Source organism: Perognathus longimembris, chromosome 12 (assembly GCF_023159225.1).
Source record: "Perognathus longimembris pacificus isolate PPM17 chromosome 12, ASM2315922v1, whole genome shotgun sequence".
Taxonomy (NCBI): domain Eukaryota; kingdom Metazoa; phylum Chordata; class Mammalia; order Rodentia; family Heteromyidae; genus Perognathus; species Perognathus longimembris.
In genome coordinates, this window is record NC_063172.1 from 43,692,280 (window position 1) to 43,709,880 (window position 17,601).

The 17,601-nt window shown below is 36.4% G+C and overlaps 1 protein-coding gene across 1 annotated transcript in view; it reads right to left on the reverse strand.

The window, feature by feature from the left end:
- Positions 1 to 3,586: 3,586 nt before the first annotated feature.
- Positions 3,587 to 17,601, reverse strand: part of Zbtb10 (zinc finger and BTB domain containing 10) — a 35,621-nt gene continuing 21,606 nt past the window's right edge. The window contains exons 3-6 of the mRNA XM_048358745.1: positions 10,273 to 10,371; positions 5,198 to 5,374; positions 4,883 to 5,055; positions 3,587 to 4,667 (exon numbers count right to left, since the gene is read on the reverse strand). Coding sequence (XP_048214702.1) covers positions 4,362 to 4,667; positions 4,883 to 5,055; positions 5,198 to 5,374; positions 10,273 to 10,371 — 755 coding nt within the window. The 3' untranslated portion in view covers positions 3,587 to 4,361. The remainder of the gene's footprint in view (positions 4,668 to 4,882; positions 5,056 to 5,197; positions 5,375 to 10,272; positions 10,372 to 17,601) is intronic.

A 17,601-nucleotide genomic window follows, 5' to 3' on the forward strand; every position in this document is an offset into this window, starting at 1 on the left:
CATTAAAAAAAATTGGTCTTTGTAAAAGATCTTCCCAGAGAGCTTTTACAAACAGCAGGCAGAAAAGTGTTGTTTACAGTGTTTAAAACGCTGATTCTTCCATTTTATAATGGCCTCAACTACCCCTTCCTCAACCCAAAATGTTGTTCTCAATAGCTGAGTGTTCTCCAAAATTAAGTACCCAATTGTCATAAAATTCAGGATCAGAAGACATCTTTCAGAGTGTGCTTATCCCTAACACATCTAGAGTTATTCAATTCCACTTGAAAGGGATACAGCAGGGTGGGGGGAAAACCCTTCCATTTTAAATTCTAAAGTGACTCAAATACCTGTTTGTTAGTCCTAAGTGCGTATATTAGGTACCACAAAGTCAAGATTAAGGATCCGGGTGACTGAACGGCACACAAAGATATCTAATGTGTCAGATTAAAAATCTCTTTAAAAATCAAAATGCCACACCCCACAAATAGCATCTGCTAAAATGAGGTCCTGTGGCTTGTTTAAGTCAAAGTGATAAACAACTGCTTTATCAAGGGAAAATGATATGAATGTTTATTGGGGAAGAGAAAGGACATTCACAAAATTCCTAGCATAGTTTTATGAGGACAATATAAATCTCAATAGACAAGAACTGTTTATTCTACAAAAAGCTGTTTCAGGAGGCAGTAGAGCCTCCTCAACCGGCTTCACATCTGATTACGCCCCAGTCCTATTACAGTTAAATTAGGCAAGTTTATGAATCTTTGAGCCTTTTCTTATCTATAAAATGGAGACAGTAGCACCTATCTTACAGGGAAAAGTGAAATAATGATGATATCACAATGGCAGGTATGGGCATTAAAAAAAAATTGGTAGCTTTTGGAATCCTTCAGAAAAATGTATCTAAACCTTTCATGCAATGTTCAGAAAATTCTCAAAATTAAGCTAATTGGGGTTCTCAATTTTAAAAAAAATTTAAGCATTTTCACCACACTTTCCTCCATATACCATGCCAGCCAATCATCTTCATCTTTTATATCACTATATTTACACCATCGTATTTCGCGTCCAAATGCTTTCATTTCCTATTTTCTCTCCTTTCCACGTCTTTTCCTTTCTCTTTTTCTATTAAACTACTATAGTGTGTGCCTGTGCCTACTACTGTGTACGGTGTCAAGCTCACTCTTTTCTACCTAGATGACAATTTAAACACCAGCCAGTGTTTTCCCCCTAAATTTCAAAACTATTTCTATCTGTCCAGTTTTCTCTTCCTCTTTTTTTTTTTTTTTTTTTGGTTTCTAGGGCACAAAAATTTAGCAAATTACCTAGTAAATGTAACAAAAACATAAGGGTCAAGAACCAACAACAAGGGGACTAATTATATGACTACTATCTTGGAGAATCTCTAGGAAATAATGTGACCTCGAGAGGGCTATATGAAATATGAAAGTTTATATTCTTCCCCTTCATTAAAATTAAAGCTCTAAAATATTTTTCATTTAAAATATAAATTATAAGAAAACTTCAAACGTGTAATATCATTTTGCCAGCGTTCCATAGACAAAATTATGAATTCATTCCATTATCTCTGAAGACCAAATCTTAAGGTCTTAGAATCTACTGAGTTCCTGATATATCTATTGACTTCCTGAAATTGTTGTACTGTATGTTGGAAAAGGAATATATTTAAAAAAATAGAAACGTACAGTAGTATACCTTAGTACTAAAACTATTTTTTAAAAAGATCGAGAAGGGGGGAAAAAGCAGTCCTTCAAGATCATGAAACAAAATAAGTTAGGCAGTCAGCAAGTAGAAAAATCTGTCAGTTCTGTTTCTGGTAAAATGCTTACTTCACATAAATTTTTATATATGCTGAGGATAATATATTCAAGAGTATATAAACATTCTTCCTTTGGATTACCTAAAAACAAAACTTTTAAAGTATCATATTCCAGATGACTAAAAATATAGCCAAATCTGTCACAACACAACATTAAAGGTAATGGACAATTATAGAATACTTTAAATTAACAGAAATAAGCCATCGACATCAAACCTTGCTTCCAACTAAAACCAAAACAAAAGCACAACAGTCCCGTAGTGTACCAAGTGTATATTTCAATTTACTGCACGCAATCTAACAAAAATTTGGTCATAATTTACCAGATATACATAAGTGATTTAATAAAAGAAAACTCATCAATTCAAGAGAATAAGTTCGTATCTTGAAGTAAAAAAAAAAAAAAAGTACATTAAGAATGTAAAGCCAAGTCCAGTTTCTATGCAATAAGTGAACTATAGTCTAATAAAGCAGATTTAGGTGATTTTTTAAAAAGATATATATCTTTTCTCTTTAATATATATTTATATATAGACAGATCTACCAATTGTAAACTATGGTTTATTTTAAAGGAAGGGGATAAATGGGCTGAAAGAAATCTTTATACTACACTTACATATTCACAAAGCAGAACATTTTAAATTTAAAATACTTTTCCATTCATAATTACTTGCCCAACTAAATCTACTTTGGACCTCACTAGAGTTACATTTTACTCATTTGTCTCAAACACTGAGAGTAGGATGTACTCTTCAGTCTTAAACCAAAATCAAACCATAACTATGCATCTGCCAAGTTTATAGTTATATAGATAGTACAATTAAGTTTAGATGACAAAAGATGCATCTAACCATTTAATTGTAATTTTTGTTTGATTCATCTAAGATACATTATTGTCTGGCATTAAACTATTACTCTACTGAAATCAGAGACAATGGTAGTTTGTCTCCTAAAAAAATAAGCTTTCAACTTTGATCAGATGGAGCACCAAATAGATTGCATCTGTCAAAGCATCTTTGCAATTTCTTCCTACACAATGAGCATAATTTAGTTACCTGATATAAAATAGGAAAATATACTCAATTTTTATTTGAAAGAAAGCTGAAAACATGATGTGTCAATCATATAATATGCATTATGCTCCCAATAAATGTCTTTCATGTTAGTAAGTGAAATGTTGGAGAGTACCACAGTGAATTCTTTTCTCACCAGGCTAATGAAATCTAAACAATTTCAACATAATTTATCACCCTTTATATCCTACTATATTTAGTTAATAATTAAAGCCTCTGAACTTTATTACTTCAAAGATTTTTGTGGATCATTCAATCATGGGTGACCAGAAAGACTGAATCAAGGTGTGGTGACATTAGGAAGGACTGGAAAAATAAATTATCAACCATTATTTCAAAACACTCAAAATATCCCAGTAAGTATGAAACAAAAGAGAATGCACATTTTGTGTTAATTTTAATGATAAAAAGGGCACAGGAGGTAAAAACCTGATATTTCACTCATATTGCATAACAAGCTAACCAAACTGGACATGGAGGATAAATTATAAAACAAATCATTAGACTTATTGTTTCTATGACTTTTCTTCAATCAGATTTCTGTCTTCCAAATAAGGCTGAGGTATAGTACACTGGCAAAAATAAGAGGCAAACAAGAATAGTGCCAAAGTAACAGATACCCAAAACCAAAAACTATGTCAGAAAACATCATATAGTAACCATTTATCAAATTAGAGCAGCAGGAGAAAGTTACTTGTAAATCATAATCATTTTAGTGGTATTTGTCAGCTTCGCCACGTAACTTCGCACATCATTCTTCATTTGTGAAGTACTAAAATTCATGTCAAAAAGGAAAGGGGACTGGGGGACGTCAGTTAGTTCATTCCAATAAATTACCTCTCCAGTTCTTATAAACATGCCTATCAGCACAAAATTGAGAAATAATACCTAAGACTAGAAGAGACTTGTTTTTTTAAGTTATAAAGCAAATTAAAATGGACAATACAAGAAAATAGAACCAATGGGGTTGAAAAAGCCCCTCACTGAAAAATCTGTATTAAAAAAAATAAAATTAATAAAAATAAAATAGAAACAAAACTCTACTAGTACAAACTAGCCTGAGTGGTTTGATGGACAGAGCAATTGGGTCAACTGTAATTGTACTCCACAAATGGATTTTCTTCATTCATGTTAAAGTGGATCATGAATGCAAGCTCTATAAAGAACAAGCACTATATTTTCATAGGACCCAAATAGTTATTGTATCTCATATAAATAAAAATATTTTACTTTGACTGAATATGTGGGGACTCCATGTAAGCCAACCACATGGTTGTTTGCTGACAGTCCTGTGCAAATATAAAAAAAATTTTTTTTGCTATAAGGCTTTTTGACCCTACAGTTTCACAGCAACATAACTACCATCCAGGGTGTACCATATTTTGCAAGCCTTCAAAGTTCAACAATCCAAATTGTCGATTCATATTATGTCCAAATGCAGCATCCTTGAGGAGTATAGTATAGGTCAGTTAATCATCCAGAGACATACAAACATCTCCTGATTCATCCCATCGAGATGGATCATTCTGATCTTCTCCATCATCAACCAGTTCTTCATCAGCTTCTCCTACTTCATTTTCTTCATATTCTTCATCCCGAGGGAATTCTGTATCCTGTCCCTGATCTACACCTTCTTGCCCTCCCGGTTGTGATTTATCTGCACAGTCTACACAAACACCATAGCGTCGAGATCCATGTCTTATTCCAACACTGGCTGCTAACATGAAGATCTTCTTACACACCATACATTTGTATTTTTTATCCTTTTTATGCACCTAGTTGAAGGGGGGAAAAATTCAATATAAGGATAGTATAGAAATAATATTCGCTTGAACTAAATTAAACCATACATAATAATGAGTGAATATATACCAATGTTTTTCTGCATTGTTCATAAATCACTTTGTTTAAAAGCAAACATAATCTTAAATTTGAAAATAACTTAAAAATGCTTTCTACTTCACTGACAGACCAGTTTAACATTACTTACCAGGGAATGTCTTTTTACATGTTCTCTTCGAGTAAACAGCTTTCCACAAATGTCACAGCTAAACGATCTTACTCCCGTATGAATGAGCAAGTGCCTTTTTAGTGTTCGTCTGTATTTGGCTACATAGTTACAATGAGGGCATTTTAACTTGTTCATGGTTTGAGATGACTCACCTGTAAGAATATTAAAACACACTTATTGTACATTATTAAACAAAAACCTCACTATGTCAACAGCAATTGAATATTGGGCCACGATATACTTTTATAGAATCATGTAATTTTAGAATTCTGTGTTTGGATTATCAATACTTGCCATTTTGCACTGTTTCTTGTTTTGGCCAAGATTCTGGCAATAACCCATACTTGAAGTCATTTGAAGCACCTGGTAGCAATCCATACTTGAAATCACTTAAAGTACCCGGTATTAATCCATACTTGAAATCATTTGAAGGACCAGGCATCAAACCATACTTGAAATCATGTGAAGTACCTATTATAATTGAAAAACAGTGATTTTTTAAAGTAATTATGCTATTTATATAGTATAAAATACATTTATAGCCTACAAGCACTTATAGAGAACTGAATATAATGTAAATAGTAAGTCATGAGTCTCTAGCAGTGTAAACTAAGTATACCTTTTTTCTTTGTAAAATGCTTAGTGGTAAAAGAACTACTTTCCTCTGAATTTAATTCCATCTTGGACTTTGTACATTAATTTCGGGAGTAGTGGTAGTGGGGCCTGAATTCAGGGCCTGGGCACTGTCCCTAACCTTTTTTTCCCCCTTAAGACTGGCCCTCTACCACCTGAGTCACAAATCCCCTTCCAGTAATCTTGTATAATAGGAATATATAACCAGAATCCTCTATAGCTATCTAGTCACCCTGATCCAATCAATCAGCACTTCTAGCCTCTGGGTGCCAACTGTTTTCCTGGTTCTAGCTGTTAATGTTTCAGAGACTGTATTCCACAGTGCAACCAGCATTCTTTGAAAACACTAATTCAGGCCAGTCACTAGCTCTTCTCAGAAGGCTGCAGAAAAGCTACTCATCTAACACAATAAAAGGCCAAAACTTTCAGAAGTATCCTAACAAGCCTTACCTGATAGAGCCCCTTGCTTCTAATCACCCTCATGGGGGCCTCTCTGCATTGTTCCTCCATGGTAAACAGGGTTCTCCTTCAAAACACTTAGTAACAATTCCCCCCCTTCAAAATTATGACAAATTTAAGATGTCCTCTTAGATGAAAGTATCAATATACAATGAAGTTTAAGAGGTCTCTATTTTTTAAAATTGCACATTACTACTAATAAAATTGTTTCATTTTTAGAATACATTTACTATTTTTATGTAAAAAAACCCTCTGGACACATAATTATATATAATTTAACTACAGTGGGTTATCGTTAGGGAGGAAGTTTTTTTTAAATTCTAAAGTGAGATAACATTTCCACATGTATGGGATAGAGATGAGGATGAGAATGGTAGCCTGTGGAGAACAATCTATCAATTTTTAGACTCAGATTTCTAAATAAAGCCAGGGCTTTGTGAGTCATTTTTTACCTGAATCAGTAGAACATTAAGCTTAAGGAGAACAAGGAGTGCCTATCTTTCTCACCTTTGTATTTCTAGTTTAAAACATATATACGTATATGTACACGTATATACGTATGTATACATGCTCTCCAATTATTTGTTGAACAAACTGGCAAGGGCCAACTTGTAGCCCAGTGAAGGTGACTCATGCCTGTAATTAACCACCAAAAAGCTGAAAGTGGAGCTATAGCTTGAGAAGGAGACCTGGCCTTGAGCAAAAAAGTCAGGGACAGCACCCAGGCCCTGAAGTTCAAACCCCAGGACCACCACCCCCAGCAGCAGCAGCAGCAGCAGCAACAAAAAGCCAACATGTACCTATTATTTTTTATTTGCTCAAAATACTTAAAACACTAGTATGAGAAATAAAAAATGAAGTGGCACTGTGTCTTAGATGAGCTCAGGGACAACACCCAGGCCCAGAGTTCAAGCCCCATCACCAACAAAAAAAGAGAGGGGAGGGAAGGAGGGAAGGAGGGAAGGAGGGAAGGAGGGAAGGAGGGAAGGAGGGAAGGAGGGAAGGAGGGAGGGAAGGGAGGGAGGGAGGGAGGGAGGGAGGGAGGGAGGGAGGAAGGAAGGAAGGAAGTAAGTAAGGAAGGAAGGAAGGAAGGAAGGAAGGAAGGAAGGAAGGGGAAGGAAGGAAGGAAGGAAGGAAGGAAGGAAGGAAGGAAGGAAGGAAGGAAGGAAGGAAGGAAGGAAGGAAGGAAGGAAGGAAGGAAAAATGGTAGCCGGGCATTGGTGGTAATGTCTGCCTGTAATCCTAGCTACTCAGGAGTCCAAGGCCTGAGGGTCACAGTTCAAAGCCAGCTCAGGCTGAAAAGTGTCCTTGAGACTCATCTCCAATTAACCATTAGAAAACTGGAAGTGGATCTGTGGCTCAAAGTGTCAGAACTCAGGGACAGTGATTAAGCCCCAGGACTGACCCAAATAAATAAATTGTAACATATTATTTTCAACACAAAAAGGTTGATTTAAGAACAAAAATCCAAGATTTTATTTCTTTTCTTTTCTTTTGGTCTGAGATGGGGACTGGAACTCTTGGTACCAGAGGGCTTTCACCACTACCAGCTGAGTCACACCTCCAAACTCTCAAAATAATACTTAATACTTGAAATTCAGGGTTTTTAGATAGTATCTGTGGTAAAAGAAGATTTATAACACACACTGAAGTCTATGTCTCTCCTAATTTTTATAATTTACTGAGGTAACTCCAGGCATTTGAATAAAGATAATGTGGTTCTACACTTATACAGATATGCATATATTAATTCTCTCTGGGCATTGACAGACTATTTTCTTTTTTGCACCATTCCTGGGGCTTGAACTTGGGAAGCGTGGCTCAGGTAGTAGAGCCAACCAATGGGCAAAAGCATCAGATACCAAGTTCTGAGTTTCTGTCTTGAAAGAAAAAAATATCCTTTCTTATGCATTACCTGGGGAAAACAATGTTTTTGAAGTTGCAAGGTAAGTCATATGACAAAGTCTGGCTCAGATGCAAATATATCAATGAATCAAAATATCCCCTTAAGGGACATGTCTTTGCTCTTCAGAAATTATGTCTATCAAGTTTAAAATTTATATATAACTTTCCATAGCCCCATTAAATATATCCTTGTAAAAGACTTTTTTCCTTGTAGCAGACTTCTAAACCAAGAAAGTTACTGCAATAAAATACTCTTGCTAAGCAATTTTATGAACTAGGTTGGGGCGGGGGGAATCTTCACAATTCAATACATCTCACCTGCAAAAGGAAAACAACTTCAGGCAGTTTATTCAGAACAGCGGCTTAATTTAGAACACAGTATTAAAAGCCCCTACCTGGGGATGGAAGGTGTATATCTTTAATCTCAGTACTTGGGAAGCAAGTAATCTAGAATTTAGAGGCTAGTATGTGCTAATAACTATGCTAAAGACTATGTTTGAAAAAACCAAGGGTTAGGAGGATGTGGCTCAGTGGTAAAGTTTGCCTAATATATGCACAACCCTGGGCTGGAATCTCTAGTACCAAGGAAACAAAGCAGAAAAGGGAAAATGGGGGTGTTGGGGGGTGTTTGAGAACTAATTTTTTAAAGCAGTGGTCCAAATAGTCTTCTTTCCAGCATTGGCAATGAAAAGTATTTTTAAAAGCTACATAAGCTAAATAATTGAATATCTAAGTCTTGGCCTTTCTTTAGCATTGTTAATTTTGCTACATGTTCTCTTTGTGTGTAACACATAATACATTTTTGAACAATTTTTAAAACTTGCACTTTTACTTCAAGCCTAAATATATATAGGATGTACTTTACAAACCCACAACCCAACCAAGAAATGTAAAATGAAATGCTGTTTATATTACATGCCCACATTCCCAACTGTTCCTAATACCCCCTTTAATCCTAGAAAGACAATCCCCCTGGATCTAATCTACTATTCCATTTTGCTTCATTCTTTTAATCTACAGGTTCCTCTGCTTATTCTTTAGACATTACAATTTGGAGCACCTGCTATGTGCTGGATTTACTCAGATTTGCTTGATTATTTTTTTCTTCAGTTAGATTCGGGTTAAAAATTGAACAAGAACATTACTCTATGAAATGAGATCATGTGACTATGCTAGTCTCCAATAACCTTTCACCCAATCATAATGGGCAAGCATGTTACTAACAGCTTAACATCCACTGATGATTTTTTTTTTTTTTTGCCAGTTCTGGGCTTGGACTCAGGGCCTGAGCACTGTCCCTGGCTTCTTTTTGCTCAAGGCTAGCACTCTGCCACTTGAGCCACAGTGCCTCTTCTGGCCCTTTTCTATATATGTGGCACTGGGGAATCGAACCCAGGGCTTAATGTATACAAGGCACGCATTCTTGCCACTAGGCCATATTCCCAGGCCCCGCACTGATGATTTTTAATTGCTTCCTATGGGGGAACTACAAAACAGTTCTTTTCCTGGACTAGGGTATAGCTTAAATAGGATAGCTTGCCTACCAAGTACAATACTGGATCCAAACCCCAATACTGCAAAAAAATGAAATTAAAATTAAAAGTTATTTTTCCAATTCCATCACTCTTGTTAGTTTAACATTTTAAAGTAAACCAAAGTCCCAGTCCCCTCACACACTTCTTCAACTCAAGACCTCAGGACCTCATACTCTTGCCTTTTCTGCTCAGGCTGGGGTCTATTCCTTGAGCCATACCTCCAAACTACACCTCCACTTCAGGCTTTTTGCTAGTTAACCTGTGCCAAGAGTGTCTTGGATTTATCTGCCTATGCTGGTGGTTTCAAATCTGGATGCTCACATCTCAGCCTCCTGAGAAGTTACAGGCATAAGCCAGCAGTACCTAGCTACTTCAAAGTATAATCTGAGTTATATGCAGTCCCAATTTACAGCTGCTACGATACTTAAAAATAATCAATATTCTACCGCCATCAACAATCATACCACTATGGTATGGTGCCAATATGATATCATATCAATTAAAATACACTAGTTAACCCTCTGATAATAATCCTTTCCATTCTATCCAAAAGCTAGCAGAAAACCATAAGCTCTATTAACTACTTTAGATATTTATGTTTTTAAACATTCAAAACAAGTGAGTTTTTCAAACAAACCAGAAATATCAATTTTTAAAAGAAATACCAATTTCTATTTACTAAGCTTCCAAAGTCATTGTAAGTACAGCAACTACAGATTGGGACTATTTACATAAAGAAGAAACAAACTATATACTAGTTTCTAATAAATAGTATGAAAACACTTCCCAACCTTCAAATCCTCTTAAATTTTTTGCTAAAAATCTTACTGTACCTACCAGTATCACCTCCATCTTGACCAGAGCAGGTTTCAGCCAATAAATTTGCATTCATATTTCTATCACCATCTGGCCCTGAGAGTAAAGCACCATCCAAATCTGAAAAGGAAATAAAAGTTCTTTTATAAGCTACATCTTAGCCATTATAAAAGCACTACTTTTTCTTAATTATTTAATCTGTACAAAAATTTCTATCTACAAGTGCTGAGTATCTATTATATGCCAAACATTGTAATGCAAAGAAGCATGTGTAAATCAGTACAAAACAAAAATTATACTCCAGGAGAGCAAGGCCTGGCCTGGTACCCATTTTACTCACCTTTGTCTTCCTGGTATCTAAAATATATATCCTCCCATAAAGGAGGGGAAGAATTTAGAATTTTAAGAGCTAATCTTTTCTTCTTTTTAGGCTAGAACTAATTCCTTCCCCACTCCCCAAACCCTTGCCCCTTGGTTGTGGAGCTTGAATTCAGGGCCTGGGTGCTCAACACTTTTGCTCAAGGATAGCACTTACTCTACCACAGTAGAAGTGGCACAGTGCCACTTCCTGTTTTCTGGTAACTAATCAGAGATAAGAGTTTGACAGGTACTTTTCAGCCTGAGCTGGCTTCAAATCTCCATCCTCGGATCTTAGCCTCCTGAGTAATAAGCTAGGATTACAAGAGTGAGCTGATCTTAACATACAGCCAACTAGTGAGATAAATCTAAATTTCCTGCAAACAATATTCAATTCCATTGCTGCAGTCAAGTACTCATGATTACTGTCCTTGATAAGTTAACTAAAAAAATCAGTTTCTAATTTCCTCATTTCCAAAACGTATTTGTTTCCCAAAGGAATCTTCCTAAAATACAAAGAAAATTATCAGTGATTTATCAAGACTTTTAGGATAAACACCGAACCTTTTAGTTTAATATTCACATTCCTTTTACATCTAACTGTAACCAAAGCACCCTCTACTTTCAAATGCCTTGTGTCTGAAGGTGTGTGTGTGTGTGTGTGTGTATGTGTGTGTGTGTGTGTGTTGTGTGTTTGTAAAATTAGGCAAATGGCTTAAGTGGCAATATTTGAGTTCCTTATGCTGTCAATGAACAAAATTCCTGGTGAATAATCTCTCAACCAACCTCTCATTTCAAGACATTCACAGAAATGGAGGATTAACAAATACAGCAGTGATACACACTAGACACTGTTTTGAAAATAAAGTATACAACTTGTGGAAGGGAATGCAAGAGAATACAGGAAGAGGTGACATTCATAAATAAACGTACACTTTATCTGAGTTAGGCAAATGTAACCCCTCTGGATAGCACCTTTATAATAATAAACAAGTTTTAAAGACTTACTGATCATCTTTGGTGTTACCATCCTTGCTTGCTCTGGACCCCCCAAACGCAAGGTTAAACAACCATCACCACAACAAAATACCCTCCTAGGACTTGAGCTCTGAGGATCCTTGTTCAAATAAAGCCAGCCCATGCAGTAAAGTCTGTAAGACTCTAAGCAATTAACCACCAAACAGCCAGGAGTGGAGCTATGGCTCAAGTGACAGAGCACTAGCCTTGAGCAAAAAACTCAGGGACAATACTGAGGCCCAGAACCACCACACATAAAAAACTCACCGTGGCGGATATGGCAAGAGTGCTTTGCTTGCCTTGAAAACATTCCCCAGCACCACATATACAGAAAACGCCCAGAAGTGGCGCTGTGGCTCAATAGCAGAGTGCTAGCCTTGAGCAAAAAGAAGCCAGGGACAGTGCTCAGGCCCTGAGTCCAAGGACCAGGACTGGCAAAACAAAACAAAAAGTCTCTGTGGGCTGGGAAAATGGCTTAGTGATAGAGTGCTTGCCTTGTATGCATGAAGCCCTGGGTTCAATTCCTTAGCACCACATAAACAGAAAAGGCTGGAAGTGGCATTGTGGCTCAAGTGGTAGAGTGCTAGCCTTAAGCAAAAAGAAGCCAGGGACAGTGCTCAGGCCTTGAGTTCAAGCCCCACAAGTGGTAAACAACAACAACAACCTCGTTTCCTTACAGAAGTATTTATAGTGGAGCAAAGAAATCATGATATATTCACATAATAAAATGTTATAAAACCATGGTTCTATAGTGTATGGTTATAAAACCCAGAGTAACTTACCAAATTTAGTACTATAATTTTGAGAAGCTAAACTAGGGTTGATTGTCAAAGAGTAAACTTATGGCCAAGTATGCATAGTATGTCATACTAATTCTTGGTAATGAAGTGAGTTCATTAAAGCCATAGGAAGGATTTTTAACCTTTATTTTCAAAAGGGTACAGTGATTTAAAATGGAATTTCAATTTTTACCTTTACAAGTGATTTTAGTAACTCAAGTGAGGTCTGGGGGGGGGGGGGTTGTAACTTCGTTGGTAGCAGTGGCAAAGGGAAAGAGTGAAAGAATCTGATGCTAATACAGCCTGGTGGCAGAGTGAGAGCGTTTAGGAGAGTGTTTAAGGTAATAATAAAGAAAGTTTATCCAGAAAGTGGACTAGAAAAGGAGATACCAAGTGAAGTAAAAATAAATAAAGATAGATAAAAAGGCCACAGATGGTGGCTCACACCTGTAATCCTAGCTAAGGTTTTAGGATCTTGGTTTGAAGTAGCCTGGGCACAGACTCTTACCCTTAAACTGACCATCAAAAGGCCAAAAGGGGAGATGTGGCTCAAGTGACAGATGACAGCCAGCCTTGAGTGAAACAGTTAAGGGACATGTTCACGCCCTGAGTTCAAGCCCCAGAATAGGCACCAAAAGGGGTGGGGGAGGAGTTTGTTTCAGCCCAGCATCAAATATCTACTGTCACTTCCTGAATGTGAAACAGATCATTTCACTTCTTTGATGCACTGGTTCTCAAAGTCACTAATACCAGTATTAGAAAAGAATGTGCTAGAAATGTCAATTCTCAGATGCTACCTTGGATTTACTACACTAGATACTTTAGATGTGAGACCCTGCACTTTGTATTATCACAAGCCCTCTAAGTGATTCTGATGTCAACCAAAGATTGACAACTATTTTAGTATAAAAATGAGAGGAAAAGTTAATGGTCAAATGAAATGTCATTTGATTCGATTATTTTTTTCACTTAGTTTCAAGTACAGAAATTTAGCAACAAAGGTAGAGATTTGGTGCTTTAGCTGGAAAGAAAAGTAAGTTTGAGCTGTCAGAATACAAATGGCAGTAAACAAATAAGACCATTTGGGCAGAGGGCAGGGGGAGAAGTATACAAAATATCCTAGCACTTAATAATATAAATGATACAAAAAGGCTTTTTCAGAGGAGAAAAAAATAAGCTTTTAAGGGAAAGTAGTATATGAACCTTGTCAGTGATACCTAGAATTCCAGATGAGGACTGAAAATGTACATTATTTTAATTTTATCCAATAAGCTTCTTCTACAAAGTCTCTGACCTATTAAGTGAGTGATACTGGGTAGGTCAGTTGGACAAAGTGGAAACAAGAGTGCCCAGTGTTGTGATTAGAAGATGACCCATTAGGAAGTGGAGGTGCGGCTCAAGTGATAAAAGTATTAGCCTTGAGTACAAAAACTCAAAGCCAGTTGCTGGGCCATGAATTCAAGCTCCAGGCCCAACAAAGACAGGTAGGCAGGCAGGCAGGCACGCGTGCATGCACACATACGACAAAATCTGACTACAAAAGGGAAGCATGAGAGCAAGTACAAACTTTTTCTAGTTGGGAATGGTGGCACAAACCTATAATCTCAGCACCAGGGAGTGAAAAAAGTCATGAATTCAGTCCAGGTTTGGACTATATAGTCAGACTTTCACTGGGTACATAGAGTGGTAGAACAATACTCCCTGGCAAGCACACTCTGAGTTTAATACCCAGAACTGCCAAAAGAGCATGCACCTCAATAAAATGAAACAAACAAGAATTGGCTTTCTTAGGAGGTAAACATTAAATGCTGACAAGAAAGGAGACAGTGAGAAAGGGAAAGATTAAAAAAGGTATTGGAGAAACAGTTAATTTTGTAAGACTCCTAAGTAATCTGAGATCTAGAAGCACAGGTTTGGACACTTCTAGAGACAGCAGTGATAACTATATGTATATAGCTAGGTTGTATTGTTGGCTCCTATTTTCTCTGTACAATACAGTATGAGGTAACCATCTAAGTGGGCAGAAAATACTTTATGTGGAATGCAGAATGACAAATTGACTCCCGTCCAGGTTCTTTGCCAGTAGGAATACTGCAATCTGTTTTTCAGTTTATTACCATGTATGCCAAATAAAAAGACTTTGAAAATGTTAGATCAAGCAAGAAGCCCTAACTTTAAATTCCAGGACTACCCAAACAAACAAACAAAAAATCCAAATCTCGGGGCTGGGGATATAGCCTAGCGGCAAGAGTGCCTGCCTCGGATACACGAGGCCCTAGGTTCGATTCCCCAGCACCACATATACAGAAAACGGCCAGAAGCGGCGCTGTGGTTCAAGTGGCAGAGTGCTAGCCTTGAGCAGGAAGAAGCCAGGGACAGTGCTCAGGCCCTGAGTCCAAGGCCCACGACTGGCAAAAAAAAAAAAAAAAAAAAAAAAATCCAAATCTCAAAATAGGTGAGCTATTCCAGGTTGACAATAAGCTTATACACAACAGTGTTCTGGACTTGGTAATCAATTTATCTGACTACCACTGTAGCTTTATTGGAAACCAGCCAAAGTATTAATCAAGCAATTAATTGTTAAACTGATAAGAATGGAATAGAAGCCAAATAACCAATGATTCATTTGCTCCAGAACTGAATTTGGTTTCATAGGATTAAAAATAAATAAGCAAACAACCTTTCAGGTTGTTTAACTTAGCAAAAAAAAAATCTCCAGTTTGAGGTCCACTATCAAGACTATCAAGACTCTTTAAGTAGAAGAACAGAATAAAACACAATAAACAGGAGAACAGAAATAGGAGAGAAACAGAGTAGAAATAGAACTGGATAGAACTATGAAACTTGATAGTAGTATAGAATAGTTCACAAAATGACACCTTTTTCTCTGACTGGGACCAGGTACACATGGACATGTAATGTTGAAATAAACAACCTAGCTAAAAGGTGACTACCTGACAAAAATCAATTTTTATATCCAGTAGTTAGTTCTTTCACCTATCCCACTTAAGTTTCACTACATAGGACTACACATTGTACTTCAAACCTCTCATTTCAGCTATTTGGTCACAGGCTGGAGATTGAAAGGAACAAAAGCAGAAAAGTTCAAATTTCAGTACTATCACCCTTTAAAAATTATTTATATCCTCAGTTTTATTCATGAAGATTCTAAGGCTAAATGGAGGTCAGTAAACTAATAGCTGAGCCTTCTTTTTTAATAAAAAAGCACCAAGTCTCAGGCAATCAAAAACCTAGATAATACAAAATCCTGAAAGTAAGTGTGGAAATATACTCCCATTTATCTTGTTAGTGATATTCAATATAAATTTTTAACCTTCACTCTATACTATACATTCCCTTATGTTGATACATTCTAAAGGTACAATGAGAATGATATTACAAAACAAAAATACTGAGTACATTTTTATATAAAACTATTAAAGTCTAGTCAATCTTGGTGTCTATGGTCACAGTAAGGCATCCCTTGACATTAGACTGGCGACCCTTCTAGATGTGGGAAGAAATCCCAGAGCTCTACCTTAGGTAGAGAGCTTCTTATTCTCAGTATGTATGCTTCTTATTCTCAGTACCCAATATTCTAAGAATGACCCAATCTAACCAGGGTTTTCTTAGAACAAAAATACTCTGGAGAAGATTTAGATAAGAACATAGCAGAAATGAAAATAGTGTTAACTCCACTGTACAAAAAGTCCTTAAACATTCACTAAGATTTATTCAACTTTCATTTTCATTTAAATACATTCTTCATAATTTATTACCTCAGCATAGAAAAATAATGGTCAGCAACAGGTTATCCTCTCTGCAGTTTCAAGATAAATGAAACAAGTCTTAGTCTAATAAATAGGCATCTTAATTTTTAATTTTGCTCGATTGCAAATGTATTTTTTACATACATACATACATACATACATACATACATACATACCACACACTGCTTTTTGTCAGTTCCTATATCATTCTAGAAACATTCTGATGACTTAAGACTGGAGCTCCAGAGTTCCTTTACAATAGAAAGTCTTTAGTAGCCACCCCAGTACATTCCCCACTCAAATTCATAAACAATTATCTCCAAATATTTTTGTTTTACATGCAACATAAATAAATTATCTACTTAAAAAAACACTTGTTGGCTGGGCGTCGTGGATGGCATATGCCTGCAAGTAGGCTGAAATGTAAAACTGGTATGAAGTAAGCCTAGGCATAAAAGTCTGTGTTTGTCTCATACATGGAAGCTAGATCTAAAATACACCAGGACATAAATTAGGTATCCACATACAGTGAGATCAAAGGAGGAGCAGAAAAGCACAATGTCTATGTGCATCTAATCACACAAAATAATTTCTGGAAATGAACTCCAGAAAAAGGAAATGAGGGTTTGTTCTTTTTGTTATCTGTTCATTTGTATGCCTTTGGAAGTATAAAGGAAAGCACAGAAATGGAGGGAAAAAGGATGAACAAAATGCAGTAATGGTACTTGTTAAACATTATGTTGAAAATGAATTGTACAACTTGTGGGGGGGGGACTGGGAGACAGCAAGGGGTGACATTGTCCACAAATATAAATGTACTCTTTAACTGACGTATACCGTAACCCATCTGTATATCACCTTTTATAACAATAAGAACATTTTTAAATGTTACAGAAAAAAATGTTCAAACACAGAAGGGCACCATATTCAGGATCTGAGGTCTAAATCTGTACTTTTGTCTATTTGACAGCGATAAAAATATTTACATATTCAATCATTCCCTGCAAAAAAGAAAGAAAAAAGTAAGGGCTGTGAGACTCTTATCTCCAATTAACCACCAAAAGCCAGAAGTGAAGCTGTGGTAGAGCAATAGTCTTGAGAAGAAAAACGAAAGAAAGAAAACAGAATAGTGCCTAGGCCCTGAGCTCAAGCTCCAGGACCCCCCCCCCCCCTTTAAGTATAGAACTCCCAAGTTTCTAATGAAAAAGAAATCAATATTGTGACTACTTTCTAATTTTTATAACATATTCCATGCCAAAAAGATTTATGAAAAGTTTATCTCAACATGTAGAATTAAGAGAAAGAAAACAAAATCCAGTTTTATATAAATTGGTTGTATAAAACTTTTGGGGTAGCACTCTCTTGTGCGTGCTGCGCTCTCTCTGACTTTTCTACCTGTCATGATCCATTGGATATAAATTTCCTGA